At 37.8% G+C, this 27,776-nt stretch overlaps 1 protein-coding gene across 7 annotated transcripts in view; it reads left to right on the top strand.

The window, feature by feature from the left end:
- OSBPL3 (oxysterol binding protein like 3) overlaps window positions 1-27,776 on the top strand; it is an 85,986-nt gene that overhangs the window by 22,472 nt on the left and 35,738 nt on the right. For all 7 annotated transcript variants that reach the window (XM_032181961.1, XM_032181964.1, XM_032181960.1 and 4 more), the window contains 2 exons: window positions 19,189-19,513; window positions 20,057-20,297. In XM_032181961.1, the coding sequence (XP_032037852.1) occupies window positions 20,205-20,297 (93 nt within the window). In that variant the 5' untranslated portion in view covers window positions 19,189-19,513; window positions 20,057-20,204. The remainder of the gene's footprint in view (window positions 1-19,188; window positions 19,514-20,056; window positions 20,298-27,776) is intronic.

Below are 27,776 nucleotides of genomic sequence, written 5' to 3'. Positions count from 1 at the left end.
TGCAGTATGCCTCAGCCATGAAATTCTGATATTTCTAATAGTTCCTACAAAAGTGCCTGAAATAGTCAATTAGCATAGCCAAAAGTAACATATGAAAAATCCTGAATCTTGTCTCCTGTTACTCAAAGTAGTGATTCTGTATGTTTTTATGCAGAAAAAAGTAGCAACTGCTGCCTGTCTTGTCATTCCAAAGGAAATCAGGTTGGTTCCCTTGTGTTTTAAGATCAAGAACAAATTATGTTTCTATTGGCACTACTGGGAGGGTTTTACGAAGTGAGGTTCAACTTTTTTTTCCAGGAAGTGATATGGACAGTCCGTATTCTCACCAATTTTCTCTGAAAATGTTTTCATCACACTATCACTGAGCAGAGACATTCCCTTTTTATCTGGAGGTCATCAGTGAAGTCAGTCCCTTGATGTAAATCAGTTCTGTGCTTGTGGAAGCCATGAAAACTTCTCTCTCTGATAGGTATCTGTCTCTGCCTCAGAGATATGTTTGAACATGTGCTTCCATCAGGATTATATCTTTTTTTTTTTTTTAATTTTTAGAGAGACACTAACTTTTTCCGATATTTGTTTTTTGTAAACTCATGACAAGTTGCTTATTCATCTACCAGTTGAAGAATAAAAATAATAATGCATCAGGAAGCAAAAGATTTGTCACAGTTCAGGAAAGAACTTGAAGAAATTCATTCTTTGACTTATGAAGAACAACCATTATATGTGACCTAGGTACCTTGCATTTCAGTTGTGCAACAGCAAAGGTTTTGTACACAAACTGCATGGGAGGGAGAGTTGCTGTTCTTGGTGGACTCCTTCCATAGTATGGTAATGGGACATGGGACTGAATCTTTGATCCTGGCATGTGTTGCAGTGAATGAGGTACAGGTTTGGCTTCTAGTGACTCCCTTTCTCATTGTCCCAGTGCTAGTTTAAATGCCTAATGCTCCCATCTGCATTTGGGAAAAGGTCATACCCTCACTTCAATTCAGAAGGCATGTTCTTGTAGCAGTAGGTATTTGAGTAAGAAATGAAAATCACATTCTTCCTTTAGGTCTGAAGAAGCTTCCCACAGTAAACAGAAAAAAAAAATAGGTTATTAAAGTAGGTATTTCTCAAGGAGAAATAAAGATTGGTTTAAAGATTCTGTAAAATGTTAACAGTATTCATGTATGTATTTATTTACTTAAAGCTCACTGTGAAAAGTTGACAACCAGTATACTTTCACAGTAATGTGCTTTAATCTTATTTTGTTTATCACATCTGTCCAAGCATGTAATCTGTTGTAGTTTTCTTTTGTCATGCATCTTATGAACTCATATTTGAGGGATGAAAAAAGCTGAAACCTTACCAAGAATAATTATGAGCAGTGATTAATAAACATAAATGTATTTATGGAGATATAACATTTTGCAATATTTTTTAATGAGTTCATCAAACTTACTGACTCAATGTGCCACACACTTATAAAGGAAAGTGTCTGCTATGTCTGCTTGCTTTTTGGTTGTAAAACTGTAGCAAGAACTTTGAGAAGGAAAATATATTCTCCCGTCGGCTGAAGTTATGTTGAAAGAACATTCCGATTCTGGCAGAAAATCAGAGAAGATCTTATCTGTTAGGGAGTAAAACATGCTGGCTGGTAACTTTGCAGACACAATAGAGCACATCAGAGTAATACCATATAAAATGACTTTAAAAAGCTTTTAGAGGTTTTCAGCATGGCTGCCAGTTTCGCTGTGACTTTTACTGGTGTTCCTTTTGTCCAGCTAACTTTTGTGTCTCCTTATTTCCCAGAAGAGACCTGGGTACTTCTGCCTAGAGCGAGCTCTCAACCTGGCTATGCTTGTGGCAGTTCCTAAGCAAACGGCTGCATGGGATGCACAAGTACAGAGAGGGAGGTGCCAACTTGGGAGGTTAGAGTAGGGAAAATCTCACTTCATGGGGAGTGACCTGATGGGAAGGGTCCTCTCTGTCTCTCTCTCTCCTAAGGTAGATGGAGACTGGATGGCAAGTGCTTGGGGCTGGCAGAGGGGTATGCACTGACATACACTCTGTGTGTGTGTGTGTATGTGTACACACACACGTATAATACATATGTAAATAATCCCTTAGAATCATCATATTATTTTGCACTTTTCCTTTGAAGTCTGTCTTCTGTTTCAGATCCAGGAGAGGATTTAAAGCTGAAAGGTAGTCTTCCCATTCCATGCCCAAGGTCTATTAGTGTCACTTGTAAGAGCTCGCCTGCAAACCTTGTTTTTCCAGTGTACATAGAGCAAGAAGTCTGAAATGGCACTGCTGCTATATTTTTGGAGGATGGTGAACTTTTGAAGAAAAGTTCTTGATCTAAGTGTAGGTTTTGTATGATGCCTTAAAGTACTTTTTTTTTTCCCTAGATTTTGTTAAAGTATGTGTTTATCCACTTGATTATTTATTTACTCTCAGTATTAACTATATCTGAACACTTTGACAACTGTCTACAAGTGTGATTGAGTGTTGTACAAGCAACAGTTTATTTCATATAGCAGACTTTTTTCAGGAAAAAAAAAAAAAAACAAAAACAAAAAGACAAACGCAAAGGAATTTAAATTATTATTCTACTTTAAAAGCATAATACTAAATGATTAATGAAAATGTTGACACTAGAAAACTGCCTTTCTGTAGTACAGTAAGTCCAGAAGTGTTTTGAACTGCTAGCAAGCTGTCAAGCGCTACAAAATGAAATAATTCTAGTTCTTGTGGGCTCTTATGTCACATTTGCTAAAAAGTGGTGCTGTCAACTACAGTAATAGTCAAGAGACAGCAGTGCTGACTCTGTTTACAGTGAAAAAGCTTAGTGTGCTTGATTGAAGGACATAAAAGAATTTATCCTCATAAGGATAAGAAGGACTTCAAAAGTGCACTGTCCTCTTGCATGCGGTTTTAACTCCAGGTTTTATCTGGCAGCAACTCTGCCTCTAAGAGTTGAAATTATTTGATAATGCAGTTTTTAACATTTAATGATGTGCTGTTCCCTACCTGATGATTTTCTTGTTGTTGTCATTGGACAAAATGATCTAAACAACAAACATGCTCAACAAGGTAAAAGGTACCCCAAGGCAAATTAGCTTGTAGCTTTGCCTATAATATATTTTGGTGTCTTGCCACGTTCAGTGGATTTGTTTTGTTACGCGAGTAGTATAAATCTGTACATTTTCTATGCATGTAATGATTTGCATAGCTAGTAAACTTATGACTAAATTTAGCATGTTCTAACAAAGTGGGGATGCAACAGGGCAGACTGTAACAGTGTTGTTGCTCTCTTGCCATAGAGTTCTTAACTTTAAACATTTCTTACTCTTGGAATGATGACTAAGGTAATATTCTGTGTATGTCCTGTGGTAAGTTGCACTGGCATGGAAATTGGGTGAGCACTGAAAAAGTAATTTTAAAAATTAAATTTAAAATGTGCGATGTGCCTAGAACTACTTTACTGAACCAGAAATGTACAGTGATACTCTGTTTTGTTTCTGGTTGTCCTTTGGAAGTGTAGAAGTTGCGGATCTCATCCCTTTGCACAGTTTGGTGGTATTTTATTAATTTATTAGGTGAAGAATTAACACTTCTCTCAGCTCCCATTTGCCTTCCCCCTTTTCAGTGAGCAATATCCAGCACTTAAGACTAGACAGCATATGCTACCTGAAGAAGATGCTGTCATATAAAAGTTCATGTTAACTTTCCGGAGCACTTTTGATTCCATGTGGGTTGTTAACAGCTCATCCTAATCTCGTGGTTAGAGTCCCTTTGAAACCTTTCTATTAAGCATTTGCTGCTTTAATTTGCTTTCTCAACTTAGTATACTGCCACCAGGCAGTGTAATTATAACTTCAGAAATAAAATGTCAAGGTTAAAAAACATTTTGACAAGATTAATTTTGTTAATCTTCCAGCCTGTCTCTGGTAACCAGAACTCCGGTATTTCTAATATTTTGTCATCATCTAGGGGTGACAGCATCCACCTGTCTTCTGAGAAACAGAGCATGCACACTCTCCTGCCTTCTTTCTTTCTGCTCTTTTAATGGAAGAGACAACAGGCTGTAAAATATGCAAAAGCTCTGGCTGCCACAGACTAAATAACAATGAGACAGTAATTTGCTTCAAATCATGCATTTTCAAAGAAGAAGACTTTTAAAGACTATCGAAGACTTCTAAATCAACACTGGTTAGTTAAACTCAGGATTTATAATCTGGTAGTGTTGTAGTTTGGAAAAGGTATTAATGAATAGACTGGTTTACTTGTCATTCTGTTTAAGTAAACATAAATAAATGAAAATATAGATAAAAGTGAGGGATTTTTCCTACAGCAGACTGCTAAACCTGAATAATTTTGTATATATTATATCTTTGCTGTATAGCCATAGGAGTACTCACATCTGTGTCTGAAGTAGTCATGAATTTTTGGTTTGGTTTTCTTTTAAATAAGTCCTTGCCAAAATGCATATTTATTTTTATTTCCCCCATTGTGATTGGGAGATAAATTGAAGACAAGGTGACAGAGGCTAGGGGTGGTGCTGGATGACTGTGGTTGTCTGTAATAATACCTGGGGTTTTACTGCTCTAGCTGATTTTTTTTTTTTTTTCCTTATCTTTCTGCAGCGTGGCCTCAAGTAGGCTGTGGGATACTTTTCCTTATATTTGGATGTATCAAATTTGGAGACAAGGACTTTTCCTTACAAATTCAAATCCTACTGGGGGAGTGATGAAGAGGGAAAGAACTCACTCACCTGTTTTTAAAGTCGGTTACCCCATGACCAGTAATTCCAAGTGTTTTGCAAGTCTCCTAAATGCAAAATTATTCTCCCTAAACACCATGATTCATGCTTTGCCGTAGATAAATGCTTGTTCCACTTGGCCAAAGTGCAGTTTATACTTCATTTTTACAAATTTCACCCATGGTTTGTGGGGTTTATCTTTCAGTACCATAGAGCCCTCAATTTAAAATGAAGAGAAAACCCTAATAAGAGCTGGTGATAGCTAAGTAACAGCTGTTGAGGCATGATTCAGCATCTCCCCCCTGCAATGGGCACTTGTATTCTTATGAGATTTCTGTCTACCCAGTATTTGCAAACTCCTCGATGAACACAGTGCTGGTGACCAGAGTGCAGGAACTGCTGCACAGGGTGGGCTCTGGGGTTTTCCTGTGCTCATCTCTGGCATTGGCCAGCAGTGGATGCTATGGAGGAAAGCGCATCAGTCCTTATCATGATAAGTTACAAAGCATCTGCCTTTTGGTCAGACCCTTTCTATAATCTTCATCTGATAAGGTATGACATATGATCTGGTGTAAGAAAGGCTGTTTAATTATTTGTTTTTCCAGGTTTATAAAAACTGCACTTACTGGTCTCACAAGCGCATAACTTGCTTGGTGGCACACATGAAGCTAAATAAATGTATTCTACAGGGATTTACTTTGCTGTGTATGTTTGGCATAAATAAATCAGTTTTCAAGGATGGTGTTTATCAGTTCTTTCGGCAACAATTCCCATGTCCTAATGTAGCAGGTTGAAAAATAATGCTTGCTTATTTTAAATTAAAAAATGAAAATGCAAAAAAAGAAAATCCCCCAGCACCAAGAAAAGAAAGCAATTAATGATTGATAACTTCAGTAACAAAGTTGGGCATGGAAATAAAAGCCTTCCCACCCCCCCCCACCCCCCCCCCCCCCCAAAAAAAAAAAAAAAGACAAAAAAAAAACACCCAACACAATGACATAGCTGTATAGTTATATCTTACTTGATAAAGATGAGATGACTGTTTCGAGGCTTTTGTTATGAGAAACTGAGAAACTTCTTTTTTTTTTTTTTTTTTTTTTTAAACTTGAGGCCATTCTCTTCCTGCCCACAGAAGCACCTGCAAACTCTCACTGCTATTGACTGTGTTCTTTTAGGTTTTGATTTCTCTCTGGAGTTGTATTTCAGATAGAAGAATTTTGAACAATATGACAGAAGCACTTGTCAAAATAAAATCCACATAGCATTCCTAAATCCTGAGTGTCTCTCATTCTCAGTGCACCAAAGCAACCTCACTGACATGAGGCTTACTGTAGGAGAAATGGCAATGCTGGTAGGAAGGCAGCACTACCATCGACGGTAGTCCTTTCTCTCTGTGTGGTGCTGGACAAGGTGGAGGGCATCCCGGCTGAAACGTGTAGAGGAGAATGGATGGAGGCATGAGGGAGATATAGGGAAAGAAAGGAAGGAGTGATGAGAATGTCTTAGAAATCTGTATTTCTGCACTTAAAATCATGTGTTGTATTTTGCATAATATATATTTCAAAGCAGAATTGTAGGTTTTCAAGTTATTAACAGATTTTAGACTTCTGTAAAACATAACTATGCTAAAATGTTATTTTAAGTGTATGTCACTTAAAAGTGTCAGTCATGTCCTGCCTTTTTTAAATACATGTTTTGTTTTTTTTTTTAAGCAAACTTAAAGTCATAATCCCCACTAAGACTGAAATGCAATTCAATGTAAATGTTTATCAGTTTCTTCTCATAGTCTAGTGGTAGACTATCAGAATTTTCACTGAACTCCTAATGCAGGAGGATATAAATATGTAATTTATACCTAATATGACTATGAGCAGAAGTTCCTTAGTGTGCATCTGTTTAGACAGTTTTGACTGTTTCAGGCTTTATCTTCCTGGCACCTTTACACTTGGCTAATTCATGATTAGAAGGAAAAAAATGTGGGGAATGCTTGTGGAGATTTTTGAAGTGAGATCGTTGAGCTGCTGGCCACAAGCCAGAGGCCTGCTTAGCAGTGGGTCCCTGGATAAGGAATGTGAACATCATCTGCCTTCAGGATACCAGGCTGAGTGGGAGTGAGGCTTCTCTTCCACTTGGGCTGTTTAACTCTTTATTTGTGAGGAGATCTTTTTATTATTGTTATTATTGTAAACATACGCATGTGTTTAAAAAGCCTGTATATAAATAGGGATATACTTTGCATAGGTATTGGTAATAAAGCAGCTTTTACGACCAAAAAGAAATGTGGGTTTTGGCATGGAAGATAGTGTTTCTGGAAAAGTCCTTACAAGTAGAATGAAGCTGTGAAAGGCGCACTCAGCAGAGAGGAAGGATGCGGCCCACCAATGTCTCTCGGTACAAGAGCGCAGTGACAGATCTGAGCACCGCGGCCGGCTGTGCAAGCACGAGCAATGCGCATATTAAGGGAAATATCCAGCTCTGGTCAGGCTCTGTGGTGACTGTAAGTGGCCTGGCTTCAGCCTCAACATCCAGATATGCTCTGTTGTGTGGCCAGAGTAATCTAATAGGCAGTGACCTTTAATTGTCCTTCAGCCTTGCAGCATCAGGCTGCAACTGTCATAGTGTGAGTATTAGCCAGTAACGTTCCTGTCATGAAGCTGGAGTCCGAGAACAGCAGGTCTTCGTTCTTCTTGTTAGTTGAGGTAGCTTTAATTGGGATCTGACAGTGTCCATAGAAAGATTTGTGCTAATTTAGCAGGTGCAAAACAGAGCAACATATCTAGTGCAGGGTGAGGAAGATTTACCTTCCTTTATAAAGAATATTTTATTGCTATCACTAAAGAAGTTGTGATGTTTCTGCACTTGCTTGTATCTCAGAGTTCTCCGAAATGATTGTGAAAACTATCACTGCTGACTTTTTTAATTTTTGTTTTTCCCCATTATCAGTGGTGAACAAGCCCTGATCCTGTATGCTACAGGAAGGTCAAATGGAAGGCTGTTTAGTGGTGTTGGATAAACTGGCAACTTGACTTGAGCTGTTCACTTTCAGGTGGTTTATTTAAATTGCCACCTGCGAAATATCTTGTTTCTGTACATGTGGACATGAAGACTGAGCGGGTATTGCTCAAGAAATAGATCTCTGCTTGCTCAGATGAAGAAAAATCAAGCCTGCAGCATTCCTGGAATTGGTTCTGAATACTTAATTGAAAAAAAAAAAAACAACAGTGGTTGATTACGTGCATAATGTTAATTGTAATTTTGCTCTGTTCAGACATAACTGATGCGTGACTTAATTTAGATGCATTTCTTTCCATATGAATGTAATGATTCTTAGCTAATGTATTTGTCACATGTATTTAGTTTCCCATGCTTAATGTATAACATCCAACTTGACAACTCCTGCACTTGTTGGTGAGTTTAAGCTCCTTAAATGTGCTGTGTAAGGTTGTTAAGCTGCTGTTTTTAACTTCTAACTACCTCACACTTTTGCAGTGTCCTGGTCTAGCTCTAGAAAAGTATTCCATGTGCAGGGGGGGAGTTGGGCAAAGAGGAAGGTGGTGAGAGATGGAACTGTGAATGTACGAGCTAGTAACGGGAGACGTAAACTCTGCTTCAAGCAGTTTGTGGAGTCTCCAGGCAAAATTCATTCCAGATCTCTCTGCAGGAGGGAGCAAACACAATTCATTCCAATGTTTACTGGAAACTCTAATTATTCCAAAGCCCTGTATAAGGAAATTGTGTGAACAACCTGCAAGAGCAGATGACGGGCTTTTTAAAATGAGTTGCTGGACACTGTAGTCAGGAAAGGCAAATTTACATCCAGTATTTGTGAATGATACCAAATTTTTGTGTAGGCTGGTGATAGTACTCCCAGCCATACAAAGTCCTATCATCTGTGGTGAAAGCAAAACACAAAGTGTGAACGTTTAATGTTGATTTGTGTCAGTCTAAATGAACTCTACTTCACAGTGGAGGCTTTGGGAAGCATGAAGATGGAGTCAGCTTTTTCTGGAGGCTGTTCAGAGCCTGGTGTAAGTCTACCATTTGTCCTACTTTCAAATCTTTCTTCCAGAACCTGATGGTGCTGAACAGAGAGAAACATAAGGAAGAGAGATCAGAATCTTTTTCACTTGAGTAATTCAATAACTTTTTGCGTACTTGATGGAAATCATTCCCAATGATCATTCCCATGGGGGACATCAGGGGACTGGTGCTTCAGTCAGAGTAGGAACTGTCCTTTTGGTTCTCTGTCCATATGTGCAAGGTTTCAGAGCTTTGTTAGGCAATCAGATATGTGTGGTGCTCTTCTCAACATCTTTATTTTACTAACTGCAAAATGCTTCTCATAAACTTCAACTGTAAAGAATTTTCATAGATGTTGCCTTATTCTACTCCTGGAAAGCCTTCAAGCCTTTCCAAAAGGATGTTTTTGGAGCAGTCTCTGTATTGCACACAAAGTGACAACATGTTTAAAATACCTTGCTCTTTTCCCCAGACACTGATGAGCATGAGCAGTCAGGCGACTTAGCGTGTCTGAGAATGGCAGTCTGGAATAGGAACAATGGGACTGCTGGCTCCTGCTGCCACCTTGTTTGTTTGCAGCTAGAACAGGCAGTTGACTTATTTTCTTAATTTGGAATGCAGAACAGAAGACTGGAAAACTGCAAATGCTGATTGTGTAACTTCTCCAAGAGTAATCCTTTCAACTGTTGTCAGTCATTCCAAGGTTTATCTTTATGTTCCATGTAAATTGTTGTCATTTTGAAGTAACACAAGTAAAGGACTTGAACATCTCTTGACAGTTTCTGATGTTCTCTTAAAAAATAAAAATAAATTAAAAAATGTGAGTACAGTTTTGGGGAGCAAATTCGTGATATGCTCCCAAAAATACACATACACATTTTATATGGAAGTGTTAAATTCTCTTCACTTTAGGTTGCCATTCAAGCCATTTTTTTTTCACGTTCCTCCTCCAGCTCTTCATTTTTTGACAAACATTTATTTTTTCATAATTTTCATAATTTATATTTTCACAATGAAATACATGGAATAAAATTCTGAAATTCAATTCTAAGTGTTGACTGTCTGTATGGCGTAGATATTTATTTTTTTCTAGAAGAAAATATGAGTTAAGAAGATGCTTTAAGCCCTGCAAAGTTCAAGTATTGTGGTCAAGATTTGATGAAAACTTTGCATATATTTTCAATCACAAGAGCTTTAGAAAATACAACTTTATTTCAGAAGTACAATTTTCTGGCATAGGTTTTGTGAAATTGTTTTCCTCCTTTATGCATTTTCTATTTCGTCATATAAAGACGACTTATTTGGATGAGTTGCTTAGGCTTTTTATCCTGAAAGTGTTATTTGCTGACAAAATTGTAGAAAACATAGTTAGTAAAAGATGAGTGTTAAGGATAAAATATGTAGGTCAGCCTGGATGAAGTGGGCATGACTACCATCTGTTAAGAAATCAGCTTTCAATAGTATGTTTCCTGATGCTTCATTTTATTAAAAAAAAAAAAAAAAAAAAACCTTCAAAAATAATTTTATTATTAAAAAAAAAAAAGCCTTTTAGCTCCTTCTATTAAGAAGAAATTGCTTCTTTATTCACATTTTTCAGAAATTCATTAAGTGCATTATATGAAAAATTGTGGACAATGTCTTAAGTATGCCAGGATGCACCTTATGCTGCACTACTCATAATTAACCGCAGGTTTAATTTGTTTTTGTGTTGTAAGCAGTGGTGGTTTTAGAAAAAACGGTACCAACTGCCAGCATTTTAGAAACAAACACAAAAAGGGTGAGAGGCTGGGAGAAGAGAGTAGAGAGAGAGAGGAGGTGAAGAACAATAGTGGTGGCACTCTTCCACTACAAAGAAGTTTAAGGGGAATCTGCATCAGTTGTAAACACGTCTGTTTATTGCTGCTTTTATAGCCTATAATTAAAATCTAGGCTGTTCAGCTGTAGTTCAAGTACAACCAACCTCAAAAATGCTATGAAGCAACCAAGATGCTAGACTGCACACACATTATGAAACTCTGCACGTTGTCTGCTGTCTTTGTATCCTGTTTAGTGACTGGAACTGAAGTGAAAAATGAACGTACTCATTAGAAGTAATAAATATGGATTGTTAAGCTGTAGCACCCTTTCACTAAGCTTAAATCAAATTCTTTGTAAGTTATTCATTTCTTTCATGTTGCGGAGGCATCGTAATTAAAAACTCCAATCTTTTAAACCTCTAAAAATGCTTGAGAATGGGATTGAAGCTTTTTTTAATTTTTTAATCTTGTGGAATTTCTTTCATTTTTTAATTAAATTCAAATAGATACGCAGTCGGTAGCACTAACTTGAATCTAAATGTAAGATTAGGGACATAGTATCTCTTCTAGCTTGATCTGGACCAGTTGAAAGTAACACTGCTTCCACTTTTTTCATTGCTGCCCTTAAGCTGGAGAGTGCCATGCCTGCATTTTGGTGAACAAAGTACGTGAACTATTTGCTGTGTCAACTGACTTGACACTGAAGTGGATTAAGGAAGTTTCCTATGATTTTACTTATTTATAAATTTTTGGGTGGAGGGGAATACTTATCTCCAGTGAAAGGGCAGTAACAAGTTTCTTGGGAGCAAGAATATCTTAAGCTGCTTTGGCTGTTTTCAAAGTGTGTACGAGTTTAATGAATTTGAGCTCCAGTTCCTCACTGGAGGCACCAAGCTGCTGCTGAGAGCCAGGGAGGTCCTCAGTAGTTTTATATTAACTATTAACTTTATTGCGGAGGGATGCCATATTTTATATTGGGATGCCATACTGTTGTTGAATGGTATAAACAAGCTCGGTACATTAAAACTCTATACATCTTCCTTCTGCTGGGCTGTCTGTAATAACGCTAAATTATTCACCAAGTCGTAATTGAAGCTTTCCTTTCTGGCCAATCTCCTAATTTGCTTTTAGGTTTTGTTCTGTTGTAGCTCTGCAGTGGTACAACAAGAACTGATGTGAAAGCACTTACTCTGAAATGGGCCTTTTGTTCTTCCCTAGCATGGCTGCTTCATCTATAGCTTTGGGTTCGCTTTTATTACTTTTTTTCCCACAGGGTCAGAAGTTCTTTGCCAGCTCTGTCTGAATAGAGCCTTTAAGGTAACCCTAGCTGGATTCCAGTCCTTCAGCAATTGAGAACTTGAGGAAGTAGTGGTCATTGTGGGGACTTGGATCATTTAAGTTGGGGAGATCCCTTTTAATTATTACTTTCTTGGTCAGGACATAAGAACCTCAGACTAGCTTATCAGTTTATCTCTAGCCTGAGTCATCTCTTGCTGACCCAGCTATTGCAATTGATTCTTTCCCCCGGTTTTTTTTTTTTTTTTTTTTTTTTTTTTTTTTTTTTTTTTTCCATTTTGGAAAAACACCACATCTAATCATTCAGTTTTATAATCAATGTTCCTATATGTTGTGTCTCTGCTTCTAAGTCTCTTTCAGTTCATGTTTATCTTATGCCAGAAGGATAATGTTGCAGAAAACCTGATCTGTGGAGTCTCTTTCCTAGTTCGCATTGTCCAGGTGTTTGTTACAGTCATACATATCAATGGATTTAAGACTAACTGTGATATGTATGTGTCTTCCAAGAGGATGATCCACTCTGTCAGCAGCTGCTTCTCATTGTTCGTGTTACCTGCATACAGGTACATGAAGTCTTTCCCACCACAAGGACAGCTTCAGGAATTGTTCCGTCTGTCCTCAAGGAGCTCCAGTGCAAGACTTAACATATTTCTTTTAAATAAGAATTAAACATTTCTATGTACATTTTTTAATAGTATTTGCATTTTTTTTCTTACCTATTGGTATCAATAACAAAAATACTTAGCACTCATAGCACTAATTGTCCTCATCACACCTTGTAAGTGGTGTTTCTTGCAACACTTCTCTAAAGTGTCAAGGTTTGTTTACATATTTCCAGTTCAGAAGCACAACATAGGGAAGTTAGTGGCCCTCAGCCTAAAAAGATGTAAGAGAAAGTTAACGCTGATGCATTTAAAACTACTTGTTCTTTGGTCAAAATACTACACATCTCTTTTTCAAGTTTCAAATTATCTTAATATGAAAAACAATCTGTGAAGACCTAATCTATATGTAAGCATTAAAGGAAACAGTGTCTGTCTGCATCAATTTGTAAATGCTAGTGTTATAAAGTACACTAAAAGAGGTGTATTGGAGCGGATTTAGAGACCAGAAGCCTACAAAGATACGGCAAATCGGTCAAGAAATATGATGTTTCCATAATCCACGGTCACTGCACTTTGTAAAGCATGTAAACAAATTTCTATGCATCTGGGGAAAAACTGAATCTTGTTACCATGCTCATTAAAATTAATGAGATTTAAATTTTGAGCTAATAGCCCTGCTTTATAAAGGATAACACTAAACATTCTCAAGAGGAAGTGTTGTTTCCCCTGCAACTTTATTTAGAAATTGTGATATACACTACACGTACATGACAGTTCATCTCTATCATGGAAAAAAATAGGTATCTGCAAGGGGAAAAAAAAAAGATTTTTTTTAGAAAGTATATGATGAAGTGTGAAAATTAAAACATCACATCAAAGAGAACAGAGCAGGCATGTTGGATCCTGCCACTCTTTCAGGAACACATCTAACTTTCCAGATAAGATTAAAGGATCTCTGGGTTGTGTCTGCTGTTCTTACATACTCCATGACATTTTTCTTCAGGCTTTGGTAAGAATTGTACCTGGGCTGCAGAAACCCTTCTTCCAATAGTCCTTTATACTGTTCTGCATGAAACAGGTGATTGGATTGGGGTTTGTTTCTCTGTAGTTAAACCAAGTCAGCTGGTCTAATAAAATACGTTGCTTGACGTCAGCCTTGGTAGATTTATGCATCTCACAACATTATGCAGCTGATCAGGTCACGAAGAGCCAGTCTGGTACAAAGTTATATGGATGCCTTCAATGATTTTAAAGGAAAGTGATGTCTTTTTCTTGATGTACAGACAGTGCTGTCTTAAGATCTTGAATTGCTACACACTGGCAGACTGACAGCTATTTCCACCAGAAGGCATTGACTTCCAGAACATTGTGCCTATCAAAACTGAATCGAGGAAAACAAATAGTGTGCATTGCAGTAACATTTTAGCAATAATGAGTATTAAAAAAAAAAAAAAAAAAAGAAAAAGAAAAAGAAAAAAAAAAGGATTAAGCCTTGGCATATCTTTGTTTCGGTGAACAAAGCAAAGCTTTAAATAGCAATAGATAACAGAAAAATGAAAGCCAACCATGCTCGTGCCAAAGCTCTGATGATGGTAAGTGTTTCCACTCATACCAACCCTGGGACATTCTCATTAGCAGATGATTCTCTCAAGGTTTTTAGTACAGACTGTGAAATGACACTGTATGCCTGTTCTTTTCCTGACTGAAAATGAAAAGCCTTCTTCTCTCTTCTATTGCTTGATCATCCTTTGTCTTTTGGCTTGTAAAGTCTTCTCTGGATGAATAGGACGTCCATTGCAAACAGTCCCACTGCTTCTTTATTGCTTGAGGTTGACAGCCCTCGCTGTGCCCACGAGCAGCGCTGTACTCCCAGCATTGGATTTGATCACAGCTTGGTAGCTCCAACTTTCTGGACAGGGAGACTGTGGACCCCTCTGTTCCAGCATCACAAAGCAGGTGCTGTGGTCCCTGGGTTTGGGGCTTCTCTGTCATGTGTGTGAGGTGTACTCAGAGCTGGTAGGGGGTTATCTGGGACCCTGGTCCTTCTGGTAGCTTATGATAAGGAGCACAGAGCTGCCAGCCTGTCCCTTGGTAAGGCTCTTTCCAAAAGGGGACAGGGGAGAAGAGGAATGAATTATTTAGTACCCAACTGTGAGCTAAGTCAGTCCTATTTAGCTGTGTGTTCTCATTCTCACCCGTGATTAAAAGTTGGATTGAAAAGGTGGTATGACAGCTAAACAATTAACATTATAATGCTGCCATTACTAATGGATTTTTTTAAATCTCTAGCCACAAAGATTATTAACCTATCTGTCCGTGATACATATGTAGCAAATTTCATACAAATGTAATCTATCTCATCTCTGGGGGAAGGGGGCAACAGTGTCAAGATTATGCATTTAAAATTAATCACGTCACATGTAGTGTTAAAGTCAATTTCTATGGTAGATGTGAGGGAAAGGTGGTATTTTTATGTATACTTACATTTTAGGATGCATAATGACCTACTTCTAAATTTATATAAGATCTTTCTAGTACAAGGGACTGAATTATTTGTCCCAAGGGTTAGTGAAACAGTAGATACTTGCTTTGCTCCAGGAACATCTGACTAGACTTGACAACGAACCATGTTCTTCTTTGGTGTCTTATTTGGGATGTACTGTAGTGGATTGTCTCTGGGTGGTTAGTTGTGTGGGTTTTCTTGTTGTTTTGTTTTGTTTTCTGTGTGCTTAGAACACAGGATTTTTTTTCATTAAGTGATGAATATTATACATGAAAAGTAATCTGGTGTGAAATGCAGGATGTTTGTTGTTTGTCTGGTGTTTTTTTTTTGTTTGTTTGTTTGTTTTTCTCCCTTTTCTACCTTCTGTCTCTCTTGATTAAACAAGTAGGACAGTTTTGTTTGAACTAAATTTTCCTCTCTTGGGTCATTGCAATAGCATGATTTAATTACTACAGCAGCCTCCTTAAGAAAGTAGACTAGATAGAAGTAACGGTTTCTTTGCATCACAGAGTACTTCGGAGAGTAAGTAGCACATGTCCATGGCCAACAAAAGCATCTGCTCAACAGAGGCTGTGATTTGGATGGTATCTATAAATAATTTTATAATGCTTATAATTTTTTTTTCTTTAGCCAGATGAGACTGTTGGATATAATAAAGCTGACAATTTGAAGTATAACAGAGAAAGCCATGAAAGCATTACTTGGAAAAAACTGTTGCTGTGTTTATCCAGGTGGACATGAGTGAATGTAACTTAATAATTTTATAATAGCTGTAGAGCTAAGGTCTCAGTATTGATTCTTTTTTAATTCTGTGAAAGTCACTCAATGTTGCTTGTAACTCTTACTTTGGATTGCTCAGTCTTGCACTGGCTGTGTCCACATGACTTTCATCAGGCTTTTCATTGTTCCCATTCTTCTAGTCACAAAATTTCAATTGACTACAGTTACGGGGTGAGATGTACACTTTCAGTTTCACTGCTCAAATTCTCTCTACAGTGATTTTTCACTGCTGAATCAGCTCTGAAACAGCTGTTAAGTCTTTTTCTTCCAAAGCCATAACAAAAACAATCACATAATGTTGATTTGATGCTGCAGTTTTTCCAGATTTTTCTAAATTCATGCCTTTCTATTGTGAGATGTGGGATTTTGCTGTATGCTTATTGCTTTGAGAATTGCTAGAGATGAATTGTGATACTGAGGAGCTGTTTTGAGCCAATGCAGTTGTAAAGGTTTGAGGACAATGAGGACAAGTTAGGATGGTACTCTTTTGTTTTTTATTTTTTAACAGGTCTTCCTGTTGTACATATTGTCGTATACCTATTATTTGTTTTGATTGATTTAGAATGATAAGGCTCCTGGTAACAGATGATAAGTAAAGATAAGTACTGCTTATGGGTTTAGGACACAATAGCTATAAATAATATTGGATGCTAATGTTTTCTTACTTCTATAAAACGGTGAGGTGATTTGCAGAAGTACTCTTGGCCTACTTCTGCTGTTTTTGACTTAATAGAGAAGAATTAGGCCAATACTTAGCAGTTGTGACAATTCTTCTCCTAAATTTATTTCGATTTGCCTCAGCCTCATGCCTTTAAATTGTTTTTTTTGGAGGAGACAGAGGTAGTTGGTAGTGCGTGCTTCTGAGGAAAGATGGGAGCAAACATACTTAGTTCTGAGGCTCTCCTGTGGCAAGAGGAAAAGCAGAAAGTTTTGAACCTGAAGTAATTGGATCATGTTTACCTCAAACCATGAGAGCCTGCTGCAATTTTAGCTTAGTTAGCACAATTCTGTTTTTTGTGCCTGCTTTAAAGTCTTAATTGCTCATGTACCATTGTAACCTTACGGGCTGCAGGTAATGTAAAATATGAGTCACCCTAGAGAAGTTCAATCACTGCTGTTGGCAGCCAGAATACAAGTCTACTTGGGATGCAGGATCAGTGTTTTCACACCCTTATGGAAGCATAAGTTGGTAGTTGTTGAAGGGCAACCATGTTTTCCTCTCTTCTTCCTGAGCTTGAAGAGAATTTTAAAAAAGGAGCACAAAGCAGTTGCTGGAGGATGCAGCAGTTTTGACAGATGGGTTGGAGCCATATTCAGTATTCACTTACAGTTTCACGTTCAGATCTGGAATTCTCGAGGTAATAACTTGAATTACTGGGAAACATTATTGAAACATTAATAAAAGACTTCAGACAGAGGGCACACATCATTCCTGCCTTCTTCAGAGCTGGTAACAAAAGCCTTTTCTTAAGTCCATGTAGCAAATTAGTTTGAAGGAATACAAAAAAATTGGAAAGCCCTATTTTGGAAGTAAACCTCAGAATATTCAGAATACAAGGTGGTCTTTGTCACATGTATCCTTCCAGCCTCCTGCCTCTCTTAAGCACCTTGGGTTAGGTGGTGGAGTCATCTTCAACTCATTTGAGTTCTGGAAAAGTGCCCATCTTTTTGCTTCCTACATAACAATTGCCAAAGGAGATCTGGAGCTCTTATTTGTGTGCCCAAAGTTAAGTGGTGTAAGTCTGTGTCTAGACCATATCGGCATTAGCAAGGAGAGCAGTGCAGTAAAAGTGGACCTCTGAGTGAATCAGGTAATGGCGAGGTTCCCGCATCCACACCAGGATGGGACCAGTCAGGATGAGCTCCAGTTTGGTGCCACAGCTCAGTGAGCACTGGCTGTGCTCCTGGAGCATGCCTTCTGCTTTCACTTCATCCAAAGGGGATTTGGTGTCCATGCTCCACGACTGTCCTGCAGAGCTACCCAAATTGTGGTCAGAAGGGGTGATCAGGAGATTTGCAGAGGAAGTGTACTTCTAATCTGTGCTAAAATGCAAATGTGGGCACACCTTAATTTCCTTTAGGCTCCACACAGAAAAAAAAGAAAGCTGATGGAAAGGTCCTTTTGATTACATGGCTTCTTTTTTTGTATTAAAATCAGAGAGGCCTCCAGTTTGTTTTTCCATTTTCTGAAGCTTCCAGGGTGTCATGACCATTGCGCTGTGTTCAGATGGGTAAAGGGTATCACATAATTTCCATCTGGCATGTCCTGGGGGATATGCTCTCAAGATAATGATGACAGTAACTTTAAGTGCATTTTGCTGCAAATTAAGCCTGTTTTCTTGTCATGAACTTTGCCAATCTTTGCCAAAATGCCAGGTAGTGAACAATGAAAGCCAAGTGGTAAAATGGTTGTTTTAGACACCAAGCAGTGAAGAGGACTGCATGGCTACCTGAGTGAACAGTGAACATCAGTAAAACACTTGGTGCATGGCACTTTCAAGGCAGTATCTGAACTGAGTTTACATGAAGAAAATTTATGTTCCTATCATGTTTGACATCTACTTCTTAACAGGGATGTTACCATTAAACTGTTTTACTAAATGCACCTTGAAACTGATTAATAAAGTTGTGCTTTATGCTTACTCAATAGTTTAAACCTGTTAAAAGTGCTAGTCCTTGGTGAAGTGACACAAAGAAATTTGTCTTCTGGCTAGGAAGAGTCTATACCTTCTCCAAACTGCACTAGTCCTATTCTCAGCAGTAATTTCAGTGCAAAACTGGTGCGCAAGGCCCAGTTCACATCACTGTGCTGTTGTGTTTTTCTTAGGCTCTTGCATTGTACTCTCTGGTTTTGTATTTATCGGATGGTTACTGGAAACGATTGCCAACTGACTCACCAGTGAAACAGCCTCAGCAGAGCTTGCTTTTTCATCTGACTTCTGGAGACTGGGACTGTTTCATTAGTGTTGTTTAGGATAGATTTGCTCTGGGGGTAATTAAGTATTTCTAAATAGATAAGATCAAGCCATACAGCAGAAGAGGCGCTATACACTGGAACTGGTCTTTGTTCAGAAGTTGGATGCTTCAGACCAGAGCAGTTAGAAGCAAGGCTTTCTGAAGTACCGGCTTGTTGTTATCTTAAATGCGGCACCTGTTTGTCACGGTGGTTTTGTTTGCTTGTTGTTTGTTTTGTGTTTTAAGGGAAACTATAATTTCTAAAACAAAACATTTTACTAGGGATCTTAAAATGCTGTTTCTCTCAGCATGGGCTTTTGTGCCTCTTCAGGAGAAGAAAAATTAATGGAAAACTTCAATAACCAGAGAGCCTAGTTCAGGACACTTGTGACAGTGTGAGCGATTAAGCAGGTTGTGAAGTAATGCCTCCCTATTCCAGCAATTAATTTTCTCTTCTCTGTGGAAATGTCTTTACCTTCCTAGGTTCTTGCACCGTTCCTCATGTGCAGATTTTTTGCCCAAGACAATAAAATCTGAAGCGACAGACAATTCACAAAGCTGCTCCGTCACCCCAAGTTTTGGAAAGCATCACCCTTTTGTTACGTCCTCTGTTCAATTTAAAAACAAAAATGCAGTTACCATGACAACTCTTGCCCACACTGGAAATCCGTTATTGGGAGTTTCTGGCATGGGTTTTATTTGCATATGCTGCAAACTGCACTGTTATTAAACAGACTGTTGACTGTTCTTCCAGTCACTGACTTGGACAACTGATGTGACAGTAGTCACAACTTTCTTCTGGTTTCAGGTAAGATGCTCATGCACAGCTTTATATAGCTGAATTTGCATGCTCTCTACTTGTGTATATTATATGTTATATATGGTCTTTTTTCTTACAATCTGAAGCCATGCTTACTTGTTTAAATCATCAAAGAACTTGAAAAAAAAGTATTTTTTCAGTTGCTGTCCTTTTTGTAAGATATTTAGTTAGATGCTTTCTCATTTTGAGAATATTTTGATCCTTTTTTCATAAATATTTAGTATACTCTGTGTCTTTGTTAGTTGTCTTTGTTATTATTATTATGAATTTAAGTCTTTAAAATGATTCTTTGTACTGTACTTTGTCTTCTGCATAAATCATGACAATTAAAGTATGCATTTAGGACCCAAAATTCTTGATGGTCTTGTTTGATCCTTGAAAATCTATCTTAAAGTGACTGTTGAATATATTTCTAGTAGTGTACAGTAATGCGGTCAGCTTGTATTACCAAAGGCTGTATTATGATTCATGTTACTGGATGGCAGTAAACGATCATATCTGATAAACTCAGCTTTTTGTTTTTTCTTTTAGGAATTTCCATGGGATGCAGATCATGCCACTGGAATGCATTTGAGTAAACGATGAGTTCTGTATTTCTCAGGAGTCTTCCAATACCTTTGCTTAATTACCTTTTAATGGTGTTCTAAGTGAGCTGATGTGAAACGAATGGTCTTGGATCATGAGTGAAGAAAAAAGCTTTGGTGTATCTCAGAAAATGCTGTCTCCTTCAAGAAGTACTAGCAGCTGCTCCTCCAAGCAGGGAAGTCGACAGGTAATACAAATGCTTTGTAAACAAAACTGAAAGCGTTAGCAAAACTGGGTGTTACTTTTGCTTATGAATACCAGTGAATCTCTTAAATTCTGTTTTCCTGTTGATTGTTTTATTTTATCACTTCTTTGGCTTCCTCACCCTCTTCTTTTTTTTTTTTTTGTCTGTAGTAGGATCTTCTTTTCAGTCAAATGCAGTTATACATGTTATACAAAGATTTATTTGTAAAATAATGTGTATATATATACATATATAACTTGCCTGAATTGCAAGCACTTGTAAAATTGAATTCTATCACATCGTATGTACGGTGTCTTTATAGTGAAATATTGCTGCTGTGGAGTCTTGATCTCAGTGGTTTGATCTTGAAATCCCAAATCTTCCTTAGAAGATACCGCTTCTGTGGTAGAATATTGGGCAACTGCTCTGCTTATTTCAAGTTTCCAGGGAAAGATGTGAGTGCGTGTGTGAAAGAGAATGCATTTTTCTGAAACTTGACATAGGGCCTCTTTGACATTAAAATGTGCCTGTGAATGCCTCTGTGCCTGTTGCTGCTGTAGACATGTAGTTAAGAAAATACATATTTGTGTAACATGATGCATCTGGATACCTAATGCTATATGAAACATCAAACCACACTTTGCCTTCTGCAGAAGTGATCATTTAAGCTGTTCTTTCAGCCTTACAGTTTTAAAAGACCTGACTGGGAGTGTTTGTACTTGATGAGTAAGACTGCTTAAGACAGCTTTTGTTAGTGGGCAAGAAACATTGACCAGTAGCTGTGCTGAAAATTAAGTTTAAACACACTGAAACCATGCCTGTAAAATGATGAGCAATATGCTCAACATAAACTTTTATTTGTACAGATGCTAGTTTAGTGGAGCTCTTGGAGCTGCTTCAGGTTGAAAATTTAATTGGAACTGAGCATCCAAATCCCCTGAAAGCTTTGGAGTCCTCAGCTGTGTGTTGAAAAAGCACCTGCTTTTCTGGGACTTATGTCCCTGCCTGTACAATTGGCAAGGTGGACAAATCTCTGAGCAATTTGTGCATTTTAAAATGCTGTGCTTGTAAGAAATGCTGTGCGTTTCTAGTACACTAAGTATGGAAATCTTTGCTTTCAGGACACTTTTTGTTTTCCTTCAACATTATTTTTTATATCCTCAGTATGAGATTACCTTTAAAAGCATAATTTAAAACATTTTGTATTGTCTGTTCCAGCAGCTCATGTCAATCAAGTGTTTCGTATAATATTTCAATAATAAGATTTACATGAGCATGACTAAATCCACTGGTGCTTTACATAGCCAGTAAAATCAGCCATACTTATGCAGGAGGAATTTATGCAAAAAACTCACTGCCATTTAACATGGCCAAATCAGCTGGCTAGCTGAGGCTTTTGATATTATTGTCAGTGGATCCCATTTCTTAACCATTTTATTCTCACCTGCTCTCTTTTGGAGAAAGGAAATAAATCAGTAAAGTTTAATATCACCTTGTCTGCACCTACTTTTTTAGTCTTTGATCACCTGTACAAAAATCAAGGTATATCTGACAAAGGTGAGAGATGCAGCTTTCTGTTTTATTTGTATTCCTGGTGCATCCATGTTCATTCAATATAGTCAGGCAGATGGTAAGTTGCCTCATACACCTATCAGGTCAAGCTGAACGGAGATATAAAGTAGGTTGTTGCTCAATCTATATTGAAGGCAGTACAGTCTATAATCATAATAATTCATCATAATATGAGGCATAGTGATAAATATCTCCACTTTGATTAATGTTTCACTATTAAACCTTTCATGGTCACTCATGGCAGTACCAAGTAAAAGAATGCATCTGCATCTAGAGAATGTAAAAGAGTCGAGTGACTTCTCCATGTTTTCAGGAAGTGTTAATGAGAGAGGCAAGCCCTTGAAAGTTGGGGGCAGTTTGCATGACTTGTTATGTGCTGAGACATAATCACTAAGCAAGACTAAAATTTCTTCTTGCTTACTTTTCATATATAGTCTGAAAATATAGAAAAACATTTTTTCAGAAATTAGTTATTCATTTTAAGGTGTTTGTCATTTTATTTTTTATAAGAGAGACTTCTAATATTAGGGAATTCCTTAATACTTTCTCTACTCTCTTCTTTACCAAGTGTAATATCTTCCTAAGTTATCCTGTAACTTTGTTTGCATTGGCCAAAGTGATCAAGAGGTCTACAAAGTAGCTAAGTTTACAATGTTACTCCTGTTTAACACATTGTGGAAGTTTAAATCATTTTGCCATATGCTCTGCAAAATGTGGATTGTTGATTTTGGTATTACTTTGTTTATCTTCCAGCTCTATGGGAGGCTTCTTACTCTTTGTTCCAACGTTTGTGCCCCTTCCAGCCACCTTCAGAACTATATTTTTTGCTTGCAACAGATCTGTCTGGATGCATTTTTCTGTGCTGCTGATCTGACATGGCAACTCTTTTAATCTGATTAAGTAAACAAACAAACAAACAAACAAACAAAAAAACTCTGGACAGCACAGAAGGAAGGGATTGAGACAGTTTTTGTTTGTTTTTCCCATAAATAGTGAGATCTGAGTTCTGAGTCTCTTTGTTTTCCTAGTCACAAACTCTGTTGCAAGTAGACACTGGCACCATGTAATAAGCAGCTCAAGACTGGGACGTGGAACCACAATAGTGTAAGGCTACCACTGGGGCTCCTGTGACTGCTAAAATTTAGTTATTACTCCTCACGGAACAACATGTGCCAGTGGTATGGAGGATAAATGGAGTCCCATGGTGCAGAGGTAGGCCACCATGCCAGAAGCGTTGACTTGAAGTAGGGCCGCAGGACTTTGAGGGGCCTGCTCCTTCCTTTGCTAAACTTGGTGCCCTTTTTCTGCCAGATGCAATACATTTGCAGTGTGAACTGCAGACACCAACAGTTAATGGTGTTCCACTATGTTCACCTCACCCTGAAGCCCCGTGGCAGGTTGGAGAATACTGCCACATCTCACCTCTCTGCTGTTCTCTGCCAGCCATGGAAAGGGTTGTCTTCCACAAAGCCACAACTCAAACCATGTGTTGTGAGGAAGGAAAGCTGGTCTTGGTCTTTCCATTTAAACTGACCTATGTGCAAAAGTAGATATATTATGATAGTCATTTCTAAGTCTAATATGCTAACTAGCTTTTTAAATAGATACAGTAGGGAAAAAAGCCTTATGACAGGAGAGCTGCTTAAAAATACTTCATGTTCTAAAAAAGAAAATTAAATAATTTCTGCCAATTTTATGAACTGTAACAAATGCTTTAGTTGCAGCTGATGCCAACCCTTATCCTCCACAAAGCGGGTTTCTATTTTTGGCACTTAAAATATTCGGTACAACTGACTGCATTTTACACTGAAAGAAAGTCTGGCACTGTCATCTGTTTCGTTCAGGGAGCTGCAAGTGCAAGCATCAGTCTGAGAGCCCTTCAAACTCTTTGCTTCATTCTTTCTCCTGAAATAATTCACCTTGAGGAGCTCCATGGTACATAATACTGCAGAAAATGGGAAGGCTTTTATTTTATTACATAAAGAAAATAAATACAATTACCTCATGACAGACTTCTCTCTGAAAACCAAAGTGTATGGGTTTTTATTCTCAGCAACACAGCAGGTATGCTCTTCAACGGCAGTGTGAATTTCCCATGCTGGTCTGAAATGAGCATCTTTGGACCTGAGAAAAAGTAACAATGCTACGTTCCTCCATCAGCCTTGAGTGAAATTTCTGTCTCAGGCAGCAAAAGCAAGGTTGATCATTTTGTGCAGATATTGGCCCATAATGATGCAAAACTTTTGGTAGGGTTGTAATATTACTTTTGTTTTGGGGGGGAAAGAGGGGAGAAATATGTAAAGAGGTGTTGTGGGATAAGAATCAACAAAATGGACCGTAATGTAAATGCTTCCAGTAGCTTTCATGAGGTTCTGTATTTCTAATTTGCTCCTCTGCTGTTTCAGACAGATGAGACCAAATGATAACCAACCAGCCCACTTCATTTGCCTTTATTTTAGAGAGTAAGCAGTTTTCTTTTGCTTCAGCAGCTGCTCCCAGCAATAGCCAACTGACGCTTTTTTCTCATTAGATGAGGTGTCAGATCTCTCGCAAAACAAATCCTGATAGAGATCCTGCAGGGCTTGGGTTAAGAGCAAACAGATCCAAAAACAGTCACAGCAGCAGTGTTTTGAAAACGTTGTGAGTTCAGGGGTTTGTCTGGGAAAGGTTGGGCTCTTTGGCTAGCCGTGTGGAACAGAGCCCATTGCTTGTTGTTATTGCTGTGTTGAGTCTTGTGGTTATCCAGTAGTTCCTCATGCAGTTAATTCTCTAAACTATTCCTTGCATTTCCTTGTCTAACCTAGAGGATTAAATAGTCTTGTGCTTTTAAAAGCATTGGTCCATTTCCAGTCCAAGTAACCTTTGTGTAAGCTTGCAAAAACATGAGATTGCTGGTTTAATGTGAATAGGAGACTTGCCTTCCCCTGAGATTTGGCAGGCCTCTGGGCCTACTCAAAGGGAAGTAGTTCTACTTCAGCTCTTCTTCCCATTTTCACACTCCTTAATTTTGAAGACACTTTCTTGGCTGCTTCACTGAGCCAAAGAACAAGGAGAGATGTGGATCTTCTGCAGGAACAGGGGAAACATCTTATGCCTGGACTGCAGAAGAGTCCCAGACTAAAATTGATAGTGATACAGGCCAGGATATGCTCTGTATTTAAACTTTTTACCAAAACTGTTGACGCTGTGTATCCCAGGTGGGTGTACTGCCACTGAACTACTTCCCAGTGCTTTCTTTCTCTTTCATCTCATATGCCCAATGTAGCATGGATCTGTCGATTTTGAGGAGTCCCTTTAAAATTGAATCGAGATTTCTGTGGCTGATTGTGCTCATATTTGTGCTTGTCTCCTGCAAGTAGACAGCTTTATTAACAATATACAGTGTTTAAGCTTAAACAAACTCTGTGAGAACTGGATCCAAAGTTCAAGAAACTGGATTAATTAGGCAAGACAACAGAATACTGAAAAGGATCTGCTGTTTGATAGTCTTGACTGCTATCAGATCAGCTTTCAATGGAAAAATGATGTGTTTGCATACTGCAGTTTAATATATTTTGGGTAAGGCAATGGAAATAACATGCTTGGTAATCATGCAATATTGCTTTTAAGCTCTTCTGGCTAATTTCAAGAAGAAACAAAAACATAAACATGCCATTCTTCTTAATCTTGTAGATGTGCCCATTAGTTCTTAATTAGAATCATCTTTCATTAATTCCATTAGGTTTCACACTTTTTTTTTTTTTTAATGTTTACCTCAAGTCCCCAGTTTGAAATCAGCTCATGTCAAGATTCGTTATATATTAGCTCATTTAGGAGAACATATTTCCCAAGGAGAGGAAATTTTATCCACATGTGGAGAGTGAACAGCAGAAAGTTCAGCTGTTACATGCTTAATGTAAATTGTAGCATTATACCGTATTTGATTATATTTAAAGAGGGTGCTCTGTCATCATAAGTCCTAATGCTTGTAATTATATACAGGTTAATTAAATAATCTTTAACAAGCAAAGAAATTCCAAACTCACTGCAGAAAGCAGGTGGTCTAATATTTCCATTTATGGCAGAAGAGACGGTGGAATATAAATTCTTTTATGCTTTCAAGGTTGGAACACTCTGTGAAAAAAGAAGAAAAGTCCTTAATTGTGGAGGCTTATAGCTGCCTTTGTACTTGAATAGCTGTCAAACCACAGCTAGCAAGCCATAGCTGGCTGTCACTGTAAGGGCACAAGCTGACTCTCTGCTTCATTTTCTGGCTGCTTCACCCCACAAAAGACTTGTGCTGCTGGTGTCTAGCAGCAGAGCGTGCACTGCTGTGGCTCATGTTGCGCTGATGTGCTGGAGACAGCCTGGAGACCTTCTGCTCTTCATTCAAAACATTAGCTGCTGGTGTCTATGAGTAACTTATCTGTTCCCTGACCTGGTATCATAGCAATTTTCCCCTAAGTAGGAGAGGATTTGTGATTATTTAGAATCCTAAGGGGGTCCCACATTGAGAAAAAAAAAAAAGAAAAAGAAAAAGAAAGAATATGGAGTGAAATTTCTGGTTTTCAACAGCAAAAATATGGTTTCATGAGTGTACTAGTTAGAAATAATGGTATTTAAGGAGCTGTCAAAATATTGCAAATTGGAGGGAGTAAAGGAGCTGTGCATTACAAAACTGGCAAGCATAAAACCCAAGCCCATAGGGGCACAAAATGCATGCTGTGATAACAATTTAATTTAGAATGAATGCAGTTTTGACTTACCTTCAGGCAGCAGAACATCATGGCTGATCTGTAGGGTGTGGAGTGATGGGAGCTGCTCAGCCCCATTTCTGGTGCTGGCAGCCTGCTGTGTAGTGCTGGCAGAGGGAACTCAAGTCGAAGAATCTGACCAATTTTGCAGTTTGTTCCATAAAGTGCAGTACAAGGAAAATAACAACAAAATAGTGGAGTGCTGCCACTAATGTGTTGGAATAAGAGATCATGTTGTTTAAACTATTTAATGGATGGCTTTTTGTCTTATTCTGGTAATGGGCATATAACCTGACGTAATTTTTGTGGTTAGTTTTAGATTTCTTGGGGTGAATTTTAAGGATTCTAAAGATGAATAAATGAGCACAACTAGCACTTTTGCCAATTTTTGTTTAACATTTGTTTTAAAATTTTTGAGTCAGTCTTTTTTTTTTTTTTTTTTCCGAAGGGAAAAGCTACTTCCCTTTGTAGCTTAAATGAAAGATCACAAGTACTCGCCTGCCTGGTGTAGTTCTGTTTTCTCATAAGTGTTTCATAGTAGTCCTTTACATTGTTAAATTCTACAGGTTAAAGTATTTGTCTTTTTTAAGTACACGTCAGTGGCGCAAGCCATGACATTTTCTGTTAGTTGTTTATAATTAGGGATCTGTGGAATCCAATGGTAGCTGGCAATAAATAATTCATGAAATCTGTCATCAGAAATCTTGAAATTCATGTTACATGGTCATTAGTAGTTTTCCCATTTGAAAAAAAAAAAAAAGTAAAAAATCTCATCAGATAAATTCTTTTTTCTGTTGCATTGCTGCAGGATATTTCATTTAAGACTTACTGACAGCAGAAGAGAGATACTCCTTTAATTAGAGGTGTATCTGATGAAAGTGGGGGAGTATTTTACTTGTACTCTCCCTTTACATCATGTTCTTCATAGTACTTGAATTACTTAGCTGGCTTGTTCTTTTTCTTTATTTTATTTATTTATTTTTTTACTATTATTATTACTTTATTTTTTATTTTTAGGGAGAGTGCAGTTCATTAAAAAATACAAAGCCTTTAGTAACTGAGTATGGGCAAAAGAGCATTATAGAAACGTCTTCATTTTCAGACTTTTATTTCTGTTTCATAACCTACAAAGCATATCCTTTTAGCATAGTCAGTTTCTGTACATGACTGCAGAAAG

Source organism: Aythya fuligula, chromosome 2 (genome assembly GCF_009819795.1).
Source record: "Aythya fuligula isolate bAytFul2 chromosome 2, bAytFul2.pri, whole genome shotgun sequence".
NCBI lineage: Eukaryota > Metazoa > Chordata > Aves > Anseriformes > Anatidae > Aythya > Aythya fuligula.
The sequence above is the reverse complement of the archived record's forward strand: the minus strand, read 5'-3'. Positions and strand labels throughout refer to the sequence as shown.